The sequence below is a fragment of the Mirounga leonina genome, unplaced genomic scaffold (genome assembly GCF_011800145.1).
Source record: "Mirounga leonina isolate KUSES-001 unplaced genomic scaffold, KU_Mleo_1.0 Mir_101664, whole genome shotgun sequence".
Taxonomy (NCBI): domain Eukaryota; kingdom Metazoa; phylum Chordata; class Mammalia; order Carnivora; family Phocidae; genus Mirounga; species Mirounga leonina.
In genome coordinates, this window is record NW_023270175.1 from 1,213,000 (window position 1) to 1,236,446 (window position 23,447).

At 45.4% G+C, this 23,447-nt stretch overlaps 1 protein-coding gene across 1 annotated transcript; it reads left to right on the top strand.

The window, feature by feature from the left end:
- The first annotated feature begins 1,775 nt into the window (after positions 1–1,775).
- PRPS1 (phosphoribosyl pyrophosphate synthetase 1) lies at positions 1,776–22,895 on the top strand. The gene is made up of 7 exons (XM_035006790.1): positions 1,776–2,060; positions 13,134–13,317; positions 14,466–14,564; positions 15,638–15,762; positions 18,683–18,856; positions 20,777–20,936; positions 21,866–22,895. The coding sequence occupies exons 1-7, from the start codon at positions 1,939–1,941 to the stop codon at positions 21,956–21,958; spliced, it is 957 nt and encodes a 318-aa protein (XP_034862681.1). The 5' UTR covers positions 1,776–1,938; the 3' UTR covers positions 21,959–22,895.
- Positions 22,896–23,447: the final 552 nt, after the last annotated feature.

The window sequence follows — 23,447 nt, forward strand, 5'->3', positions numbered from 1 at the left end:
TGTTTACACATTTCTTGTTTGAGACCATAACCTCCATGAAAGCAGGGGTTTTTGACTGATTACTATCATATTCTCAGTGCCCGGAACAGGACTGGGTACATTAAAAGTATTCAATAAATATTTTTTGAATGAACGAATTCCTTGGGTGCAAATACTTTCTAATCCCTTCAATGCCTAGAACACTGCTTTTTGAGATTTATTTATTTATTTTAGAGAGAGAAGGATCGAGAGTGGCGGGGAGGGGCAGAGGGAGAGAATCTTTAAGCAGACTCCCTGCTTAACACAGAGTCCAACTGGGGGCTGGATCCCAGGGCCCCTGAGATCATGACCTGAGCCGCAACCAAGAGTCAGACCCTTAACTGACTGAGCCACCCAGGTGCCCCCACACCTCTTTGTACGCAACAAAGCACTCAGTAAATATTTGATGAATGAACTAGGATGGATATTCTGCCTTAATATTCTGCCTTGCTGTTTGCTTCCTTCTCCAAGTACCCCTAGACACCTGGGCCTACATTAGATTTCTGAACTCGTAAAAGTATGACAAAGGGTCAGAAGGAGAGGTCCTCCATGGACACTGCTGAACATGGCAATGAGAGAAACACAGGATGCTGCTTTGAGTATTTTCTGCCTATGCCACTTGGACAAATCCCTTCCCATCTCTGGGTCTTAGTTTCACCATATGTAAGATGAAGCTAGGAGACTGGATGATTTCTGAAGTCCCTTCTATTTTTACAGCTTGTAGTTATGGTGCTCATAACTAAAATTGTATGATTCTAAAATTGTATGATTTTTCTCTTCTAACCTGTGCTTGGAATATGCTCAATGAAAATGTGGTGGAGGGAAGAAGGCTCTCTTTGGTCCCATTAGCCCATGTATCATTATAAAAATAAAACATGGTGTAAAAGGCCTCATGAGCAACATGTTGACATGACGCCGAGGCTCACATGAGGCAGAAAGACCAAAAACTAGGTTTCCTGATTCCTTCGGGGCTCTTAATCTGGAGTCCCATACATATACTATATCTTCTCTCCTTTCCAAGGGGTAGATAAATTAGACCTTTATTGCCAGGGTATTTTGGAAAATCCACACTCCTTCACTTGTTTGAACACACTTGGTCCCATCGTCCAAAACAAAACACAACTTTCTCTTGCCGTGGCTCTGGATGATGGAGGTGGCGGGCGCTCAGTCCCTTTCCCCTCGCGACTCGTCTTCCAGGCAAAGGCAACGCTGCACAGTCGCAAAGGGCAAACACGCCCTCTGGACGCACCCGTGCCACGGGTGTCTCTCGGTGATGTCAACGTGCTTTAAATCAGCCCTGCCCTATGAAGAGATAAAAATCACGTTCAGAAACATGCAAACTCCCGTTCAGAAATCTCCCCTTCATTCTGACAAACTGGCTGCCATCGCGCTAAACAGATTTTCTTAAAAGGAACGGCAAACCAGAGCCAGACTTACTTGGGGTGCTCAAGGGTTGGGGAAAAAGCGTGTCTGGTCTCCCGCTTGCGGGAAAGAGCTGGCACGACGCGCCACCAATATCCCTCCCCCCCCCCCCCCCCCCCCGCAGTAGAGCGCGCTTCGCCTGGGCGCTCGGGAGCCGGCTCGCCCCGACCGCCTAGCTTCAGGGGGCGGCGCCGCGCCTTAGCCTCGCCCTTTTCATGGCCTCCAGCCAATACCTGAGACAAGCGGGGGCAGGCCGAGCTGCGGCGAGAAACCCGCCCCTCGCTCCCGCTCAGCTAATCGCGGCGGCGGGGTGTGGCCCTGCCTGCTGGCCCCGCCTCCCCGGCGCGGGGCAATTTAGAGCCGCACGCCGGGCGGGAATGCAAGATGGCGGAGTAGCAACGCGAAGCGGTCAGCACCGAGTCTCTTGGCCGACTTCGGGTCCCGTCTCGGCAGCCGCAGTGATCGCTGAGCGGAGAGTGCCTAGGGTAGTGAGCCAAGATGCCGAATATTAAAATCTTCAGCGGCAGCTCCCACCAGGACTTATCCCAGAAAATTGCTGACCGCCTGGGCCTGGAGCTAGGCAAGGTGGTGACTAAGAAATTCAGCAATCAAGAGACCTGGTAAGGGCGAAGTCGGGACCCCGACCGGCCTCACCTGCCGGAGCGGCGGGGGGCGACGCTGGGGCGACAGAGGGTAGGGGGATGGGGCCGCCGCGTGAGTTGTGTGCGACCCGGGTTGCGGGGGGGGGGGGGGGAAGGGGAAGGGGCAGCTCTGTGGCGAGCGTGCCCCGCGGGTTGTTTCCGTTATGTTACCTCTCGCGGGAGGGTCACGTTCATTCTCACCGTGCGGTGGGGTGGAGTCAAGATGGAGCAGGAGGCGAAGCTGCTGGGTTTGAAGGCAAGGGCTGGAGGACCCAAGACGGGGATAGCGGCTGCCTAGAGCGACGGAAAGGGAAAGACGCTTAGCCTCAGCCAAGGGGACACGTGGCTTTGTCGCTTCGCTGTGGAGCCATCCAGACAGGACTGGGGTCACTTTAACTCTTGGACCAGCTTGCTTGGGAGAACCTTACTGCGGCGTACTGAGCTCTCCTGGTGTTTCTCTTAGAGTCTTAAGAAGCAGCTTTTCAATTCGAAAAGGTGTCGGTCGGCTTTTTGTCGTGAGGGAAACTGACATTATGTACTGAGGGCGCCAAAATTATTACTAAGGACTTCCGTTGGATTGGCAGGCGTTGGCTTTTCATATCTTCAGCATCACGTCTTTAGAAGTGGAGCCGTACTGAAGTTAAATCTAGCTGCTCAGATAAAGTGATGCATCAACTCTGCATCCTGATTGCCAGCATCTCAGCTTGAGCCATCCAGACAATTTTAGGGAACCTTCGTTCTGGCATCCTTGACCTTCCCCAGTGCAGCTACTGGTCCAGATGATAAGAAACCTGTTTTTCAGTTAGCAGAGTCTATCCTGAACTTGTCCACTTTTCTTAGCCCGCGTGGGGAATTTAGGAAACAGTTTTATTATCCCCGAGTGTTAAGATAATGGAGGAAAGATGAGTGGAAGACCGGAATTGCATAGTGCATCGCAGCTCGAATTTTTTTCATTGCCTTGCTAATTAAACTTGCTCCCTCCCCCCACTTCCAACTTCCTCCTGCACTTTGGGGGCCATCTTAGAGATAAACTTACTTACCTGATCCTTCCACCTGAATGTAGAATCTAACGGTTCTGATACTCATACTTGGTGTTTCTTTGCCCTGTCAATCAAATCAGGACGGTGCCCACAATCTCACAGGTGCAGTCATCTGTTAAGGGGAAAGTTTACACCAAACCTACTGGTTCAGTTAAATTAGATAAGGTTACTTTCAACATTTTTTCCTAGAAGCCTTTCCTTTTTCTCTTTCCTTAAACTTACTACCGAAGTGTAACTCCCCTATCCTTCCTAGACCTGCTGATAAAAGCATTCATGTGTAGTGGACAGCTTCCTTCTGGATACTTGCTTATGGGGCCGCTGGTTGTGATGTAGATGATAGTGCAACCAGGCAATGGCTTAGTCAGAAGAGGCTGGCCAAGCTGCTGTCTTTGGCTGTGACCACACCATAGTGACCATAATAAGACAGTCCAGGATCAGACTTGGCCAGTGGCAGTATAGGCAGGGGCCAAGAATGATTTTCTTTTAGAGGGGTTTTTCCGGCCCCCTTAGAGAACTGCGGTTATTAAATCATTTTCCTAGGCTTCTAGGAAAAATACAAAGACCTTATTTTTCTTTGTGTTAACCCTTCACCCTCTGCCTAAAGCAATACCATAGAACCTGAAGCTATATTGGGAGACAGGGAGGGTGAGAACAATTTAGTGTTCTGACTGATCTGAATTCATCAGCAATCCCAATCTACTTCAGAGATCAGGCTGGTTTCATTTTTAAACCGCTGGACAATAGCATGCTTGGAAACCCTGGTTAAGATTAAGCCCAACATGGAAAATTGCTGACTGGTTTGGTTTCCCTGTTTCAGGCTTAATCATTAGCTTTTTGGTTCCTGAGATGGTCTGAAATCTTCATTGAACATAATGGAATATGTTACCTGTGGAGCTTCCCCCTCTCTGCGCCCCCCCCCCCCCCCCTTTGGCTCTTCTGCACTGTAGAAATGTTAACTGCTGCCCTGTGTGACTCTTGGGCTCTTAAGGACATGGACTGAGCAGCTCAATGGGTACTCTGGGTCATCAGAGGGAGAACTGCAGAGCCCAGCCTCAAATGAGACAGTTTTGCTGTCTGTACAATTTGCCAGAATCTCAGGGGTTGGTGCCCTCTGGAGAAGAGTGGCTTTTCTTCTCAAGTCAAGATCATCCATTGCTGTCCAGTTATTTAGGAAACATACATACATATATACATGTAGGTGGGTGTATCACATACACACAGAGAAGAGAGATTAGAAGTTCATGCTCTGGAATCAGAGAACCTGCATGTGAAGTCTGCTTTTCTTTGCCCCAGTAATCTCATCTGTAAAGTAATATCTACCCATGGAATTATTGTGAAGATGAAATGAGATAGGAGTAAAGGAAAACACTGTCCCACACAATAAATGCACAGTGAATGTTGGTAAGAAGTGGTGGTGATGATATTGCAGAAAATGTGGAAAATACAGAAGAGGACAAGGGGAAAAAAGACACCCCAAATAGTCTCACCATCCACGGTTGACTGTTCACGTTTTAATTTATGACCTTCCAGATATTTGTGTGTTTAAGTACTTTTTCAAAAATGTAAGATGTTTGGGGTACCTGAGTGGCTCAGTCAGTTAAGCATCCTACTCTTGGTTTTTTCTCAGGCCATGATCTCACAGTTGTGTGATCGAGCCCTGCATCGGGCTCTGTGCTCAGTGAGGAGTCTGCTTCAGATTCTGTCCCTCTCCCTTACTCTCTCTCTCTCTCTCAAATAAATAAATAAATAAATAAAATCTTTTTAAAAATGTGAGGTATTTATAGCTTTCATCACTTAGCAATATTTTTTGAATAATTTCTCCCCTTAATATTTTAGTCTACATGGTTTTAAATAGCTGTAGAGTCTTGTCTTACCGTTTTACTATGATTTTAGATAACCAAGTCCCTGCTATTAGATATTTCCCATTTTTGACTAATGCTTTTATATGAAAACTTTGAACATAAATCTTTGACCATTTCTGATGATTTCCTTAGGACAAATCCCTAGAAGGGGAATTACTAGGTTAAGGGGTATGCACCATTGTTCAGGCATTTGGTTGGCAGATTAGTTTCTAAAAGAGTTGACCCAATTTCTGTTCTCATCAGCAATAACGGTACTTAATAGTGATTAATGTATAGTGAGTACTTAAGATGTGCTAGTTCCTATGTTAAGTACTTTATCCATTTTTAATCCCCTCAACACTACTGAGAAGTTACTATCCCCATTTTATGGATGAAGGAACTAAGATTCAGAAGTTAATTTGCCCAGCTCTAGGTATTACTGTTTAAATTTTTGCTGATGCAGTATTTCATCTGGCTTTTAAATTTTTAGTATATTCAAAAGTTGTTTTTTTTTTTCTTATTCTCTTCAATAGCGGTAAGTACCTTTGGTTTATTTCGTTACTCTGGATAGGATGAGAGGGGGAAGACTAACTTTGGTTGCCTAGGATTTTCCTAAGAACCATATCCCCCGGTTAGTTAATCCCTTGCATTTTGCACATGCCAATGTCTCCGTCTAAATTCTTGAGATTTTCTTAAGAATACTACCTGCCTATTAGATTTCGCTTTATTTCCTTTTGTGTAGCCTTATGGATGCCCTTATGCCTGATGCTAAAGGAAAGGAATGGAGAAGCTAGTTTTCTCATTGGATGGACATGGCCAGTCTGCCCTCACTGGAAGATTGGGAGAATGATTGGCCCAAAGCCAGTTGAGGAACATGCCATTAGCTAGAAGGAGAGAACATGGAGTGTTACCCTTTAAATTGCTAAACCAGGTTTTTCCACCTGATAGATTACATTAAGAGCAAACAGGTTTTAGGCACAGCTCTTCTGCCATCAGTCACTGCCTAATTTATCATCTCTGACTTAGAGGAAACCATAAGAAAAATATTAAGATTTCTTGAACTGTTTCTTGACCAAGCTGTATAATCTGAGTGTAGTTTGCAGGCTTTTTAGGCTTTATGAAAGTCTGTATACTATAATACTACTGGAGGGAAGGATTGATCTTAATCAGTGAGATCAGTTATGTACAGTAAAATAAGGCAATGTCCTAGTTTACTCGCACCCCTTTATTTTGATGTATTTATTTATTTGAGAGCGGCTGCACAAGGGTGCGCAAGTGGGCAGAGGGGCAGAGGGAGAGAATTCTTCAAGCAGACTCCCCGTGGAGTGTGGAGCCCTGATGGAGGGCTCAGTCTCACAACCCATGAGACCATGACCTGAGCCGAAACCAAGAGTTGGGTGTTCAACCTGTCTGAGCCACCAAGGGGCCCCTGCACCACTTTATTTGGGATATAGTTTAATAAAGAAAATTTTCAAGTTATTAGATACACGCCTGGTCATAACACCTTTCCGTGCTTGAGGGAAAATTTTAATCCTCAGTTTGGCTTTGGGGAGTGGTTGAACTGCTGCGTGACTATCATCAGGTGATAACAATAACAGGAAGATGTTACTAGTGATCGTGTAGGGTGGTGAGCTGGTGCTTTTGTAAAAATTATTTTTCAGACCTTCTATGATATTAGACTATAATTTCTAAAAGAATCACCTCTACTAAAGTATTGTATTTAGCAAATGATCCCTGATGTTTAGTTGGCAGTGATAATTTAATTTTATAATTAATACCTTATCCGCTTTCAAGAAAGGATTTTAAGTGTGTTTCATGATAGTCACACGTACAAAAGGTTCATTAAATGCATCAGAAGCCTTCTAAAACAAAGGACTATTGTAATCGTGCCAAGAATTTGGCATAAAGTGATTACTGAAGGTCAGTTGTTAATTTAACTGTATCCCTTGGCTTCCTGGCAGCCAAAGGGATAAAGGCATATGCAGTGGATTATGTAGTTTTGTGGGTTTTTTTTCGTAAAACTCTTTAGACACCTTCAGGCACAAAATTCTAAGAATTTTATGGGTGAGATCCTTAAATAATGATATTGAGTAACATAAGGAACAATGTAAGCAATTTTGTGGGTAATTTTTTTTTTTTTTTAAGATTTATTTATTCCTGGGCGCCTGGGTGCTCAGTTGGTTAAGCGACTGCCTTCGGCTCAGGTCATGATCCTGGAGTCCCGGGATCGAGTCCCACATCAGGCTCCCTGCTCGGCAGGGAGTCTGCTTCTCCCTCTGACCCTCCTCCCTCTCATGTTCTCTGTCTCTCATTCTCTCTCTCACAAATACATAAAATCTTAAAAAAAAAAAAAAAGATTTATTTATTCCAGAGAGAGAGAGTGAGTGAGTGCAAGAGAGCCAGCGGGGAGAGAGGGGTGGCAGAGGGAGAGAGAATCTCAAGCAGACTCCCTGCTGAGCATGGAGCCCAACACAGGGCTCAATCCCAGGGCCCCAAGATCCGAGACCAGAGCTGAAGAGTCGGCGGCTTAACCAGCTGAGCCATCCAGGCGCCCCTTGTGAGTATTTTTTATAGAGACTCTGGTAGTCCAGGCATTTGTAAAGAGAGATAAGCCATCATGGTCTAAGGATGTTGCTTTCTGGTCTTAACTTGAAAATAAGAAAGCTTTGAAATAGAGAATTAGCCCTTCTGTTAATGCTATCTTGGATCAGTTGCTAAACTGCTGTTCCCTAGCTCCTAATCAAACAACCTGGTTCTGGTTGAGTGAACGTCTGGACTGCAGATGATATTCTGTGCTCTTGACTGAAATAAGAGCCACAGGCCTCCCATATCAGATGTAGAGGATACTGTTGACTTCATTGGAAATCGGTGTGCCTGACTTTGGTTCTACCCCTGGGAAATGGAGATCTTAGTCAAGGAGGTGATGAGGTATGGGGCTCTTACCCCAGTTTTGAAGTTGCTCAGATATTTGAAGTACCTGGTCAAGACCCCAGAGTTGTGCACCATAAAACATAGAAAGGGCTCTTGTAGCCTGGAACTTGTCAAAGGGTGGGCATTGTGAGTAAAGGAGATCTGAGAAGTCCCTTTAAACACCACTGCCTCTTACTTGGGCCTGCCCCAGTGAGTACATTGCGGAACATAGTCTCCTCCAGGAGGTGTTACTCAGCCTTGTCTGCTTGTGGTTTTTAGTTTTTTAATAATATATTTTATTTATCCCAGCATATCCAAAAATAGGATAGTTTTAACACATAAGTGACAGTAAAATTGAGATATGTTTTTCCTTTTATTTATACCATCCTCACAAAAGAGTGTGTATTTTATGCTTCTAGCACATTTCAATTCAGTTACTCAGACACACTAATCACATTTCAAGTGCTTGATAACCACACAAGTCCAGTGACTCCCAGATTGGACGGTGCCATTCTAGGACCTACACTTTGGAAAACATGGAAGTTGCTCTCCCAGAAAGCCCTCCCTGGCTCCCTCCTGCTTGTCCATTTGAAATTTGAAGAATATCTTCAGAAAGCAGATTCGGCATTGGCATAGTTAACATTGCGGACAGAGTCCATTGCTTTTTAAGGCTGATCCCGGTGATTGATAGATGTCAGTTCACAGGGCACCTAGGTTGGTCAGTCGGTGAAGGGTCTGCCTTTGGCTCAGGTCATGATCTCAGGGTCCAGGGATCGAGCTCCACATCAGGCTCCCTGCTCAGTGGGGAGTCTGCTTCTCCCTCTACACCTCCCCCCACTCGTTCTCTCTCTCTCTCTCTAATAAGATCTTAAAGAAACAGATGTCAGTTAAGCTAAACCAGGGTCCACAAAATTGCTGTATTGTTCATTAGGTTGTCTCTGTATCAAGATTTCAGGATCGTGCCATAAAATACTTCGTAGCTATCCCCATTGTGGTGGGCCCAACAGGTTGTAGTTCTACCGAAAATGAAATCTCTGCCAGCTGAGTATCTGTGAAAAGGATCTGAGCAGATTTAGCAAAATCTTTTAACGAAACATGTTGGACCCACTTGCCTCTAGTGCGAAGTGAGTTACTTTGTGAGGGATGATAGAAGCCAGTCTTCTAAATCTTCTCAATAACACACCTGCAGAAGGTTTGCATTCCAACTCAAGTGAGTGGATCCCCAGAGGCAGCCTAATCCTGAGGGAGTATTTATTCATTCACTGTTTGTGTCACACTGGCCCTGGCTGGCTGGGGATACAGAAGAGCGCGACAGATCTGGTCCCCGCCTTCATGGAGCTTGCATTCTAAGGGAAGAGATGACCATAAACAAGTGGGTAAAAATATAAAGCAATAACAAGTTTTGGTAGGTGTTGTGGAGGTAGTAATTGGGGAGGGTCACTTTACTGTGGAACATTTCAAACAAACGGAAGTAGAGAGAATAGTATAATGGTCTCCCCCAGTGTACCCATCACCCACCCAGATTAGCAGTTATTAATTATTGGCTTAATCTTGTTTCATCTGTCAATTCCCCCTTCCACACAACTCCCCACAATTATTTTGAAATAAACCTAGATATTATATCATATCACCCATATGTATTTCAGTAACCATGATACCATTTTCTTGCCTAAATAATTTAACAGCAGTCTCAATATCAAACCCAGCTAGTGTTCCAAATTTCCCTGTCTCATAAATGGGGGGGGGGTGTTTGCCTGAATCGGTATGCAAATGAAGCCCATATGGTGCAATTGATTGATTTTTTTTAAGATTTTTTATTTATTCATTTGAGAGCAAGCAAGAGCACGAGCAGTGAGCAGCGGGGAGGAGGGAGAGGGAGAAGCAGATTCCCCACTGAGCAGGGAGCTAGTCGACGGTTGACACAGGGCTCGATCCCAGGACCCCTGAATCATGACCTGAGCCGAAGGCAGATGCTTAACCAACTGAGCCACCCAGGCGCCCAGGTTGATTTTTTTTAAGTCAATTTAATCTTTTGGTTCTCAGGGAAGTCACTTTTTTAAATTAAGATAATCAAAGGAGATATTTTGATTGAAGACCTGAGAAATAAATGAGCTAGTCACAGAAGGAACATTCCAGGTAGTGGGACCAAGTGCAGGGCAATGACATGATGAAGGACAGATTCAGGGAACGTAGAGGAAGACAGACCGGGTGACTGATGCATAGTAACCTAGGGAGAAAATACTTGGAGATGAGCTATTTCTCAAATCAAAAAAGTCAGAGTTTTCCAGATTCCCTCACCATATTACATAGTTTCTCCGAATGTAATCCAACTGGATGACGCTCTTTGACTTCATACAGAAATGCCTTTGTTTCTAGTTACACTTTTATTTTTTGTTGTTGTTTTTTTTTTTAAAGATTTTATTTATTTATTTGAGAGAGAGAATGAGAGAGAGCACATGAGAGGGGGGAGGGTCAGAGGGAGAAGCAGACTCCCTGCCGAGCAGGGAGCCCGGGTGCGGGACTCGATCCAGGGACTCCAGGATCATGACCTGAGCCGAAGGCAGTCACTTAACCAACTGAGCCACCCAGGCGCCCTCTAGTTACACTTTTATGACCTCCGCTTTCATGGAGGGCTGCAGTAATGGTTTACCCAGGTCCACACAAAGTATAATAATGCCCTCTGTCATTAAAACCAAATTTCGAGGGTGTTGTAGATTCACATGTAATTGTAGGAAATGATACCGAGAAATCCTGTGTACCCATTTCCCAGTTTTCCCAATGCTCCCAACCAGAGTTCTCCCAAACTATAGTTTTCTTGCAAAACTAGGGTAATGCAAGAGGCACGATATGGCCCTTCATGCAGTCAAGATACTAAACCATCCTGTCACCACAAGGCTCCTTCCTGTTGTAACCACACCCACACTTCTCGCTCTGTGTAGTTTCCTTAGCTTGCCTTTGTCTGGTTTGGGTGTCTCGCTGATACTGGCCTTGTAAAATGTAAAATGCATTGGAACATATCCCCGCCTCGTCTCTGTTCTGGAAAAGATGGTGCACAATTGGTGTTCATTCCTCAAGTGTTTGGTAGAGCTCTCCAGTGAAGCTGTTTTCGGGTCAGTCTTCCTAGAGGCTTATCAGTTTTTTTCAAAATTTTTTCCAGTTTATTTACTTAAGTAATTTCTACACCCAACATGGGGCTCAAACCCACGATGCCACGATCAAGAGCCGCTGAGCCAGCCAGGTGCCCCAAGGCTTACCAGTTTTTTCATTCCCCTCACCCCAAGAGCCAGCTTTGTGTTTCATTGGTTTATCGCTATTGTTTTCCTGTTTTCGGTTTCACTGACTTCTGCTCTTACGGTTATTTTCTTCTGCTTACTTTGGGTTTATTTTGCCCATTTTCTACTTTATCAGTGTAGGAACTGAGATTATTGATACTGATTTTTTTTTTGCCTTTTTTTAAGGTTATTTATTTATTTATTTATTTGAGATAGCGAGAGCATGAGCAGGAGGGAGGGGCAGAGGGAGAAGGAGACCAGACTCCCCGCTGAGCAGAGAGCCCCCCGGGATCCAGGATCCCCGGGATCATGACCTGAGCCAAAGGCAGACACTTAACCAATAAGGCATCCCTTATTGATATTGATTATTGAGAAAACAATGCACTTTTTTTTTGAAAACAATGCACTTTTTTTTTTAAAGATTTTATTTATTTGAGAGAGAGAATGAGAGAGAGAACATGAGAGGGGGGAGGGTCAGAGGGAGAAGCAGGCTCCCTGCTGAGCAGGCAGCCCGATGCGGGACTCGATCCTGGGACTCCAGGATCATGACCTGAGCCGAAGGCAGTCGCTTAACCAACTGAGCCACCCAGGCGCCCCAACAATGCACTTTTAATGTAAGGATCCCTAGTATAAAATACTTCTTGAATTCGGTGCCTGAAGGCTTATCTCCAGATATCCCTAACTAATGTGTTTTCCTTGTCGTTCTGGCTACCAGGAATCTCAGCCTCCCTGTTCTCGTTGGTTTCTGGCTTGATTTTTACCGTTTGCTCTTATTTTTCTTGCTTTACAATATAAACTAACCGCATTCTTTTTAAAATTAACTGTTACTTGGATTGGAAAGGGATAAATATTAAATGATTCTCTCCTATATCAGCTGCTTCTGGCAATGGAATTACCTCCTGTTGCAGTTTTCCTTTTGATCAGTAGGAGTTATCAACTATTCTGACCTACTCCGGATCGATACACACTACATACTGTATACGCACATCCACAGATAACCCCCGCCTCCCCCGCAGGATTCATTCGGGAAGTGGTGTTGCTTTGAGGTGTCATGGAGGTTATGATTTTTTTAATCCTAAGTTATTCTTGGTAAGGATCCAAGCGTGGATACTAAAACTTTCATTTTATGGTAAAGTATAGCCCTACTCCATAATTAATTTCCTGTGGAATATTTTTTAAACAAGACTTACTAATTGGACAGAATACAGTTAGCATAAAAGGGAGGCAAGGACCACATCTGTTTTATCCTCCATGCGTCTCTGACACTTAGCACAGTGACTGGCATATGAACATGGACTGTTTGTTGAGTGAAGTGCCAATATGGTAGATGTGCTGGCTTCCGTAGAAGCCTTCACTATAGAACAGTAGTGATTCATTCCGTACGTGATCCTTCTGCTTTTGTTCTATGTGAATTGTGACAGTCACAGATTTTGTATCAAATTTGCATTCACATGTCCTATTCCTATATCTAATGAGATACAGGCAGCTCGCTGAAATTATGTTCCAGTTACTTGTGTTTTAGCCAATCTTCATGCCAGGTCACTTGTAAAAGTAGCTAATATTTCTGTGGCACACTGGAGTAAACTGAGGCAGTAAACTGCTTCTGGTATAGGGGATCTCCCAAAGGGAGGGGACCAGCGTTCGCATGACCCCCACTAGTCTATAACCCGTGAACATAGGGAAGCTGTACTTTTTAGACCTTACTGTCCGTAGAAATGTAGTGTAGTGCTTTAAATCACTTGTTTTCTTGTGGGGCCTGGGTGGCTCAGTTGGTTAAGTTGTCTGCCTTCACCTCAGGTCATGATCCCAGGGTCTGGAGTCTGGAATGGAGTCCTGGCTTCCCGCTGAGCAGGGAGTCAGCTTCTCCCTCTGCCCCTCCCCCCCCAGTGCTCTCTCACTCTCAAATAAATAAATAAAATCTTTAAAAAAAAATTTTTTTAAATAAAATCTCTTGGTTTTTTTTCTGCTTTCCTTCCTTTCTCGTTGTAGTGTGGAGATTGGAGAAAGCGTACGTGGAGAGGATGTCTACATTGTTCAGAGTGGTTGTGGCGAAATCAATGACAATCTAATGGAGCTTTTGATCATGATTAATGCCTGCAAGATTGCCTCAGCCAGCCGGGTTACTGCAGTCATCCCATGCTTCCCTTATGCCCGACAGGATAAGAAGGATAAGGTGGGAGCAGAAATCTCCTTTAAAAAAAAAAAAACAAAACCAAAAAAAACTTTTTTTTTTTTTTAATCAGAAGTAGCACTTGCCCAGAGTCACAAAAATTTCTTAATCCTCAGACCAATATTTAGAGGGTATATTACTTTTTTTTTTAATCACATTCTCGTAGGTATCAGCCAGTGTTCAAAAACAATTGACACGGGGTTGGTTTATATAAATCAACTCATTTGTAGTCTGTATTTGTTCTAGTCATACATATGTGACTTTCAGTTAGCTCACTGTGACTTTTTAATTGTGTCAGTAGGACTAAGCACCAGCTACCGTGGAGTAGAATATTTTTTAAACTCTGGTAGATCCTCTGGGACCCTCTTGGGGTTCCAACTGTGATCTCTTCATAAAACTTGAAGTTGGTTACATGAAGGCTTAGTCTCATTATAAACACACATCTCACCTCATTTATCTGGGATTTTAGAGGCCAAGGTAATATACATAAAACTTTGCAGGACTATTGTAATAATCGGTGCTCAAATTTTGCATACAGTGTCTGGGAGAAGGCCAGATACTTTTATTCTGAGAGTATAGTGCTCCTCCAGAATATAAAGGCCTTTGCTACTTTATAGTGCAGCCAGGTGTATTTGCCTGTTATTTAAAGAGGTTGAAGTTGCCGGAAGGTCGACCTCCAGATGAGTATGTGAGTGGCATAATTTACAAAATAAACTATAATTTCCATTCTGTGATCTTTAAATTTCGACATGTTAGATGTCATACAGGTTTGAGTATGTGTTAAAAGAGATTTTAATAATTTTTGTGAAAAAGATTTTTTTTAAGTCTGCCTAGTTTAAATCACTGAGCATTGCAACACTCAGGCTGAAACTATTTATGTACATTAAGTTAAGAAAACAAAAGGTAGGAAGGTATTTTTCTCTTCTGAAAGCCGTATCCTGATTTGGAAAAGTGATATTCCACTTACTATTCATGCTAGATTGTGATCTACTCACGGAGTCAACGGCCATGGCACTTTCTATGAATTTCCTGGCAGCACGGTGCCTTAAACATAGTAAGTGCACAATAAAGGAATGCTTCTCGAGCAAATGAATTGTTTCTCAAAATGGCATTTTGGTTTTTTTGTTCTTCTTTCCTCCCCCTCTATTTAGAGCCGGGCTCCAATCTCAGCCAAGCTGGTGGCAAATATGCTCTCTGTAGCAGGTGCGGATCATATTATCACCATGGACCTGCATGCTTCTCAGATTCAGGTATCTGGAAGCTAAATATTGGGCATTAGAAAGGGGTGGGAGAGGAGAGAGCTGATAATGCTGGAGACTGGAGAGAAGCAAAAACCTGTGCAAGTACAGCTCAGATAAACTAGACGTTGACAGCACTGTAAGCACCCTCACTTTAAGCATAGTTCCTGATCTGAGTCTTTGGGGTGGTTGGATAAGGGAGGCAGTCTGGAATTCTGAGAAGAGCATGGGCTTTGGGTTCAGACCTAGTCTGAATACTGGCTCTGACGCTCAGCAGCTTTGTAACTTTGGGCAGGTTATTTAACTGCTCTGAACACACACTGCATTGTTGTTGTGAGTGCGAAATTTATGATAGAACGCGTGGCCCAGGACAGGTGCTCCATTAATAGGAACTGTTAGTGTCATCGTTAAGTTGAGAGCCGCAGCTGTCGGAACCTACTTTGTAGCGTAAACCCAGAGAAAGCGGAGCAGAATACTGCCTTATATTCTGTACTATTTAAAGGGGCTTTCACATCCTCGTTGGAGGCTTGTGGCGATCCAGTGAGGTACCTGGGGTAGGTGATTCTACCCATTTTATAGAAGAGGAACAGATCTAATCTATAGCAGCTAGTATTAGAGTTACTCTCTGTGACCATTTATTATAAATACATTCCACTAGGTTTACGTATCAAAGCATGTCTAACTGGTTTAGCAGTTAGCTCTTGCTCCCTAACGAACCAGCCCAACATTTGGTGCCATAAGGCAGTATGACCTCACGGGTCTGCACACTGACTGGGCTGTTCTGGTATCAGCTGAACTTGGCCGTTTTTGCCAAGGGCTCACTCATGTTCCTGTGGTCAGTTGTGGGTTAGCCTTGTGGGTTAGCCGAGGGCAGGCTTTGCCCCTCTCGGCTGGACTCCCTTGTGCCACCCAGGTTTGAGGAAGGAGGAAGCCATTTTTAGTCTGCTCCAGCGGGCATGCCTTCTGATCAGTCAGAATGTTACAGGAAGGTATTCTTCGGGCAAGTTATTAGCCTCTTTGTATTGGTCATTTGTAAATGGAAGTGCAGAAAAACAAAGCAAACGTGACTCAGCTTCTTTCTACAGGGCTTTTTTGATATCCCAGTGGACAATTTGTATGCAGAGCCAGCTGTGCTGAAGTGGATAAGGGAGAACATCTCTGAGTGGAGGAACTGTACGATTGTCTCACCTGATGCTGGTGGAGCGAAGAGGTATGGCCGGAATGCATATTATTCTCAAAGTACTGGGGAAATCTTTCAGACAGCTGTGTCAGAAAGTGATAGTTTTCTTTTTTTTTTTCCAAGATTTTATTTATTTATTTTAGAGAGAGAGAGAGAGATAGCAAGAGAGCACAGGCAGGGGAGAGAGGGAGAAGCAGGCTCCTTGCTGAGCAGAGAGCCCGACCTGGGGCTCGATCCCAGGACCCTGGGATCATGACCTGAGCCGAAGGCAGACGCTTAACTGACTGAGCCCCTCCAGGCGCCCCAGAAAGTGATATTTTTCTAGCAGGTGACAGTTTTTAAGTACGGCTGACCCTTGAACAACATGGGGGTTTGGGGCATCGGCCCCCCCCCATGCAGTCAAAAATCCACATAGAACTTTTGACCACACCAAAACTTAACTATTGGTAGCCAAATGTTAACTGGAAGCATTCCCAATAACATAAACAGCCGATTAACCATGTTGTATTTTATGTGTATTAAATACTATATTACAAGAAAGCAAGCTAGAGAAAAAATGTTGCTGAGAAAATACATTCACAGTACTATACTGCATCAGGAAAAAATCGGCTCATAAGTGGACCTGCACGGTTCACACCCGTGTCTTCCAAGGGTCAGCTCTACTTCAGAATGGGTGGAACCGGGACACGGGCTGGACATAGTTTTACTAACCCTCTTTTACTGGCCTGAGTCACTGTCTGAAAGGCAGGACAGCACAGAGGGGGCCCTTAAGTAGCTACCGTGTTGTAGGCTTGACTGAAACCCGTGAGTCACGGGGCACCGCAGAGCTAGCCACACCGCTGTGAAGTGATCCGGAATGGTGGGAAATTGGGAGTTCTAATGAATGGCACCCGCTTTCGAACTACATGCTATTAGCGGACAAGTAGGCCTTTTCCACACCTCGTGATGCCAGTGGTTAGACCGTCTTCATTCTGGCATTAAGATATTAAGCAGGAAGGAAAATAAAGTGGAGTAACTTTATTTAAAACCAGGACCTTAACACTTTAAACAAACTGATTACCAAGGATTGCCAGTTTCAGTGCTTTACGGCTCACGTGGTGCAGACTAAGAGCTCTTGACTTCCTTAGTGGATCACTCATTAGTAATGCATTCAAAAGGATGACACATGTTCTTCTTGTTGTGGAAATAGAATGAAGAGGCTACAAAACACAGATGATTAGGAAAAGCTAATTCAGATCTTTCTAAAGGCCATTCAAATCTTCAAAGACTGTTTCTCAACAACCTCATTATTTCAGTAACTTCAACAGAACGGCTAAGCTGAGAACTTGGGTTCCGTTATCCAGCCAGATGCATGGCTTTGTGAGTCCCACGTAATCGCTAGTTATCATCTGTAAAAGCAGCCAAGCCTAAAAAGCATCTCCCTAATGGTAGTTGCCAAACTTGTCTTAACTTGTTGGCCAGTGTTTTCCCATCTTGCCATGGGACTTAGAAAATAGTGTTTGAAATAAATAATCAAGCAAGATTTTCTTTCCAAATTTGGGTACAGGAAAACTGCCTTCAGTAGGTGACTTATGGCTTCGTTACTATTTTGTGTGTGTGTTGATAATTTTCTTAACAGCGGTAGAGTATTTTCAGAGTGAGTGGCTGTTATCACTTCTGTCTTGGCAGAGTTTTCGGAGTAAGTGGAGATCCCTGTGTGCTGGTGACTTGCACAGAGTTCTCCCCTCAAAGGTATAGGGAGTGACTTCCCAGCCCTTCTGCTTTGTCGGTCATTGAGTTTGTTGGCCGTCGAGTCTGGACGGTGGGGGACGCTTGAGGTAATTGGATCGTGCGTTTGTCTTGGATTAAGTAAATGTTCCAAGCAGATGGGTTATTCTTGACGTCCTCTGCCCACACCGTAGTCATGGAGAGGAGAGCACAGGGTGTGGTTCATCTAGGTCAGGGTACATAAGCCGTCCAGGTTGTGGTTTGGATCTTCTGTGTTCTCTATGACAGGGTCATACGTTCTCCCCTGTCTGGCACAACCTCCGTCACGTGACCATAGTCACAGCGCAAACCGGGCATAATGCTCTGGTTGGATCAGTGCTGCATTTAAAAAAAACAAGACCCAAAGCACAGGCTTCTTCATGCACGGGGAGGACGGCTCAGTGGAGCAGGGGCCTACACATCATTTACACTGAGCAGCACGCTGTCGTTTACGCTGAGTCGATTTCTGGTTGAGTGAGTTATACGGGACTTGGTCATCAGATCGGTCTTCCTGTCCCACCTTCTAGTTCAGTTTGTATTACTGTGTAATAGCAAAATGAGACTGACTTTTTGACTTGGAGATACTTCGGGCTGTGTGGCCAGATGTCCAGTTTTCCTGGTTAATTGGTATAACTTTCTTTCTAGCGCTCCTAAAAGGAACTTCCAAGCTTGGTGTCCAGGTACAGTTGACATTGACAGTTGATGGAGCACTGAGGGGAGTGTGGTGAGAGCACAGGCATTCTGACTCTTCTCCCGCCAGGTTCAGGTTCACTTCTCACAACATCCGCATGTCAAATTGGGCCAATCTGTGCACTCGCGGCCTTAGTTAATGACGTCTTCTCTCTCTCCCCCTTCTGCTGCCAATCTCTTAAATGAACGTGCCTTCGCATCCTACTGCTTCCTGGGACTGGTGAGGCATCTGGCTATCCCCCGCTCGCTGTAAACCAGAATTAATTATAATCGAAGTCTGACTAATACGCTCATAAACTGCTCTCAGGATATGGAGGCATTAGTCTGTAAAACCCACTCTGTGCTGTTGGCCTCTGAGAAGTCAATCAATGAGAGCTGTTTTCTTCTAGCCCTGGGAACAGTTTGGTTTCAAAGAGTGCTCCCCCCCCCCCCACCTCCCTGCCGGAAAGCAAGCCCATGGTTTAGTCCCTGTCTTTCGTCCTTAGGTTTTAACTGCGAACACCCTGTTTTGCAGAGTGACCTCCATTGCGGACCGGTTGAACGTGGACTTCGCTCTGATTCACAAAGAGCGGAAGAAGGCCAACGAAGTAGACCGCATGGTGCTGGTGGGAGACGTGAAGGACCGGGTGGCCATCCTGGTGGACGACATGGCTGACACGTGTGGCACAATCTGCCATGCGGCCGACAAGTGAGTGCGGAGAGGTGGGGCCGGTGGTTAGAAGGGGAACATAGCTAGCTGCTGTCTCAGTGCCTTACGCCTATGGATTCTTTGTGGAAGTAAGTCGAGCGGGCTGGTAACTAGCTTTGGGAGTTTTTATCACCCAAGGCTTTTGAATTGCAGTATGCAAACATTGATGGATATTTTCTTTTTTCCCCCAGATCTCCTGAGTTTTATTATGCTAAACCATATAGAGCATAAAATTTGCCGTTTTGACTAGTAGGTATACGATTCAGTGGCATTAGGTACATTGGCAGTGCCATGTGACGGTCACCACTGTATTTATTTCCAAAATGTTTTGACCACTCTGAATACTCGACTTTTGTTAGTTTTTAAAAACAAATTAAAGTAGAAATGTATGGGCCTGAAAAGACAGGAATTGGTCCTTCACACAGATTTGAATTGTGTGATTCCACTTAAGCATTTTTTTTTTTTATAAATACAGTGTGGTGTACTATAAGCATATTTTCCTTATGATTTTCTTTTTCTTTTTTTAAGATTTTATTTATTTGAGAGAGAGAGAGAGCACAAGCAGGGGGAACGGCAGGCAGAGGGAGAGGGAGAAGCAGGCTCCCTGCTAAGCAGAGAGCCCATTGCAGGGCTCGATCCCAGGACCCTGGGATCATGACCTGAGCCGAAGGCAGACGCTTCACCGACTGAGCAACCCAGGTGCCCGCTTGGCTGCACTAAATTGTGCCTTCACTCTGTTCGCTCTGCTGCTAGTCACCAGTCTCTTATTACCTCCCCAGTCCATCTCTCTCATTGCCTCCCCACTTGCTAATCTGTCTAAAACTAAGGCTAGAGCCCATCACTCCTCTCCTTGAAAACCTTAAGTGGCTCCTCGTTGCTATAGTCCACACCACTGTGGAGAGCCTTGTTTCTCCTAATTTTTTCTTAACCTCAGGGTGTCTGCCATGCACAGGGCCTGGCATATAATAGGGGCTAAGAAAGTATTTGTGGGCTGAGCAATTCCTGATTGGGATCCTGGAGTATACACTGATAAAACTCATTTCGTCCTTTATGATTAAGTTAACCCTAACTGCTGTAACAGCTCAGCTCCCCAAAATGTCAGTTCGTTACCATGATAGTTTCTTGTTCCTGGCTTACTCCAGTGCAGGTATCCCTCTTTCAGTTTTGTGGTGCTGCATCTTTAACATACGGCTTCCAAGATTACCTTGGAAGACATTTCCAGTTTGGCCAGCCAGAAAGGGAAAACAAGAGCATAGAGAATCACCCATGGAAGATTCTTCTAAGCCCAGCCAGTGGTATACGTTGCATGTGCCCACATTCTGATGGCTAGAATTCAGTCACATGGCCACTCCTAATTTTGCAAGGGAGGCTGGGAAATGTAGTCCAGCTGTGTGCCCAGGGAAAAAAAAAAGGACAATGGATTTTGTTGAGCATAGCAGTCTGTGCCAGTTTTACTACGTTAATCCAAACCTATTCAGGTAAGTTCTTGGTCCAATTATCTCTCTTTGCTGTGAACTGAATCGTGGTCCCCTAAGGTTCATACGTTGGAAGTCCTACCCTTCCAGTGATGATATTTGGAGACGGGGCCTTTGGGGGAAGTACCTAGGTTTAGATGAGGTCGTTGGCGGGGGACCCTCATGATGGGAATAGTGCCCTTGTAAGAAGAGACACCGAGAGCTGGTTCCCCCATGCGTAGGCGCGCGCAGAGGTCACGTGAGCGCACAGGGAGATGGCCAGGAGAAGAGGCCTCAGGGTGACTGCTACCTTGTCACCACCTTGATCTTGGGGGTCCCAGCTTCCAGAACGGAGAGAGCAAGTCTTTAAGGCACCCAGGCTGATGGATACATTCCTCCCCCCGCCAACTCAGGTCCCCTAGTGACAAGTGAGAGTAATCCAGAGCAACTCTGCGTTTTCCTCTAGACTTCTCTCAGCTGGAGCCACCAGAGTTTATGCAATCTTGACTCATGGAATCTTTTCTGGCCCGGCCATTTCCCGCATTAACAACGCATGCTTTGAAGCAGTAGTAGTCACCAATACCATACCTCAGGAGGATAAGATGAAGCATTGCTCCAAAATACAGGTGAGGAGGAGATTCTCGCAAAAGAAGACTCCGCGAAGTATTTTCAGGAAGTGGTTGCCTATGGCGAGTTAGGGGTCTGGATTCTGAAGATGTCCTCCTTTGCTCTTAAAGGGCTGAGTCTGCCATCAGGATCTGTGACCCAAAAGTTAAAAAAAAAAAAAATCACATGTAAAAATTCCGATTGCGAGGTGAACCTCTGGAGGACAGAGCATCAGGACTACAGCATTTCAGCAGACGCTCTCAGTGATTGTGATACACACTCACATTTGCAAGTCCATGCTTTACACTTGAGTGTGTGTCACTCTGAACTGTTGGCCCCCAGCAGACACAGTGGGAAACCTTTAAACGGGGGGTACACCCCTCAGAACTTCAGTGTCTCTCAGAGCATGCTCTGGAAACAGCCCAAGTTAGTTACCTAAGGTTCTCGTTAAAATGCAGGTTCCTTTGTTCCACCCGAGACCTACAAAACCAGGAGGTCCTGGGACCCCTCCTTTAATTCCCCCAAGTAATTAGACACCAACATTCAGGGGCTGTTGGCGCTAAAAGAACAAGGCCTTGCCTCATTAAAAATGTGTACAGTAATCCCTTAGCTTTCTGGAATTCATATGGAGAAGTGGAGCACCGATGTCCCTCTTAAGGATTTGGTTTTTCAGCTGAAGCATTCCCTTTTTTTCACTGCTGAGGATCTGTAAGTGTCGGCGCACCACCGTGTTGGTGAGTCTGAGTCAGGGGTGTTCCTCCTTGAGCACTTTGGCCCTTTCCTAAGTGGTTATGTTAAAAAATACTATGCAGAAGGTAGCTGGGGGCGGCTCACGAGGGGACACAGCCTAGTGCAGCAGCCTTAAGGGGAAGGCGCCTCGTCAGGCTGCTCAGCAGGGTTGTCATCTGTCTGTGTGGTACTAACCTGATGCTCCTCTCGGCTCCACTAGGTGATCGACATCTCCATGATCCTGGCAGAAGCCATCAGGAGGACTCACAACGGGGAGTCAGTTTCCTACCTGTTCAGCCACGTCCCTTTATAATAGAGTAACTGCTGAGGCTTTTTACGAAGAAAGTGAACCCCGCCCCCTTGTTTTCCCTTGGTGTTTGATGACAAATTGCGCAGAAGGCCCAGCTTGTCTCTGGCGAAGCTTTCTCCACCCCTCATCGGGTATATTAGCATTTCTCCTAAATGTAGAGAAAGACGGATTGAGATGAACTGCTGAGCTGCGCACAGCAAGAGTTCAGGCTTTGGAGGGTGTTGTGTCGGGGTGTGAATGTGTGGGGGGGGGGGGGGGGGGGGGAAGCGCAGACTACTTTGCATGTGAATACTTCAGGGTTTCCTTGGTTCAGAACTACTGGCCACAAAGCCGCCCCAGTTCCCCCACCCCCACCCCCAACCTGTGACAGGCTCTCAAAAGTCTCTGCGAAATGACAGCAAGAACCCTAGGCCACCCCAGCCCAGCTCGGGCCGCCGAGTCCTGTAAAGCTGCAGCTCTCTGGAGGGGGTGGGGGTACCCGGGATGGGGGGGGGGGGGAGGCAGCACACAGGGCAGTGAATGCTTCTTGGGAGGAAAAAGCCTGATCCTTCACCCCCTGCTTGGGGATTGTGTCACTGGGATTCTCCTTTGTACCCGTTCCTTTCCATTTGGCTTGACCTTCAGCCATCTTGCCCTTCCCCTGGCCAGATGTCCTCTGGGGTGCAAGTGTTCCTCGTACCAGTCTTCTGGAAAGCAAAGTCGCTTCCTGCTACGTCATCTCTTAACACTGACACAGGATTATTTTTGCCGTAGCGTAATCTTCCTTAGCCCGCTACCGCCGTGGTAGTAGGTGTTAGGTGGGGTCGTAGTGCCTTTTGATTAATTTAAATATTTCATCTTCCTTCCATCTCTTTGGCCTCTCCAGTGACCTGCGATTTCTGTTAAAAAGACTGATGTTGCTGTCTCTCATAGAGGAAACTAATAAAGTGTCTGTGTGTGATTCGTTCGTCCGTATCGTGTCTGTACTGATCTTTCTGCTCCAGGGTTGGTCTAGGGGTCTTGCTGCCCAGCGATAGCTCTGAACTTCCGTGTCTCTGGACCGTTAGCTGCGTGGTTAAGCCCAGAGAAGGCCTTGGCCGCAGGTCTGTTCAACGGTAAGACCTGGAGAAGTCTGGGGTTTACCGAGAACCAAATACGGTGAGATTCTGTGCCTTATACCTGAGGGACAGCGCGTGTCGCGCCTGCTGGATCTCCGGTTCTTCTTCCCGGGGCTAGAAAGTCAGTACTTTCTCAATTTTCTAGAATTTATTCATTTGGAACCAGTTTTGCCAAATGCAAACGTTACCTCAATCAGTAGTAGACACACGTGTGGCATTTAATTTCAGGCCTTCTAATTAAAAACTGGGGAAGATGAATGTGTACAATTGAATGAATTATGCATTCCAGAATGCTCAGTGGGTTTTTGTTTTTGTTTTTTTGGTGCCTCATCAAATAAGGGAGTTCTTTTACTTCGGGTGAAGCCACATGCTTCTGGAGCTTTGTGCAGAGCGCC

Excerpts from the sequence above, each read along its gene's own strand:
- PRPS1 (XM_035006790.1), top strand. The coding sequence starts at position 1,939 with ATGCCGAATATTAAAATCTTCAGCGGCAGCTCCCACCAGGACTTATCC. Across the intron at positions 14,565-15,637 it reads TGCATGCTTCTCAGATTCAG|GGCTTTTTTGATATCCCAGT; the intron begins GTATCTGGAAGC and ends TTCTTTCTACAG. Across the intron at positions 20,937-21,865 it reads AGCATTGCTCCAAAATACAG|GTGATCGACATCTCCATGAT; the intron begins GTGAGGAGGAGA and ends CGGCTCCACTAG.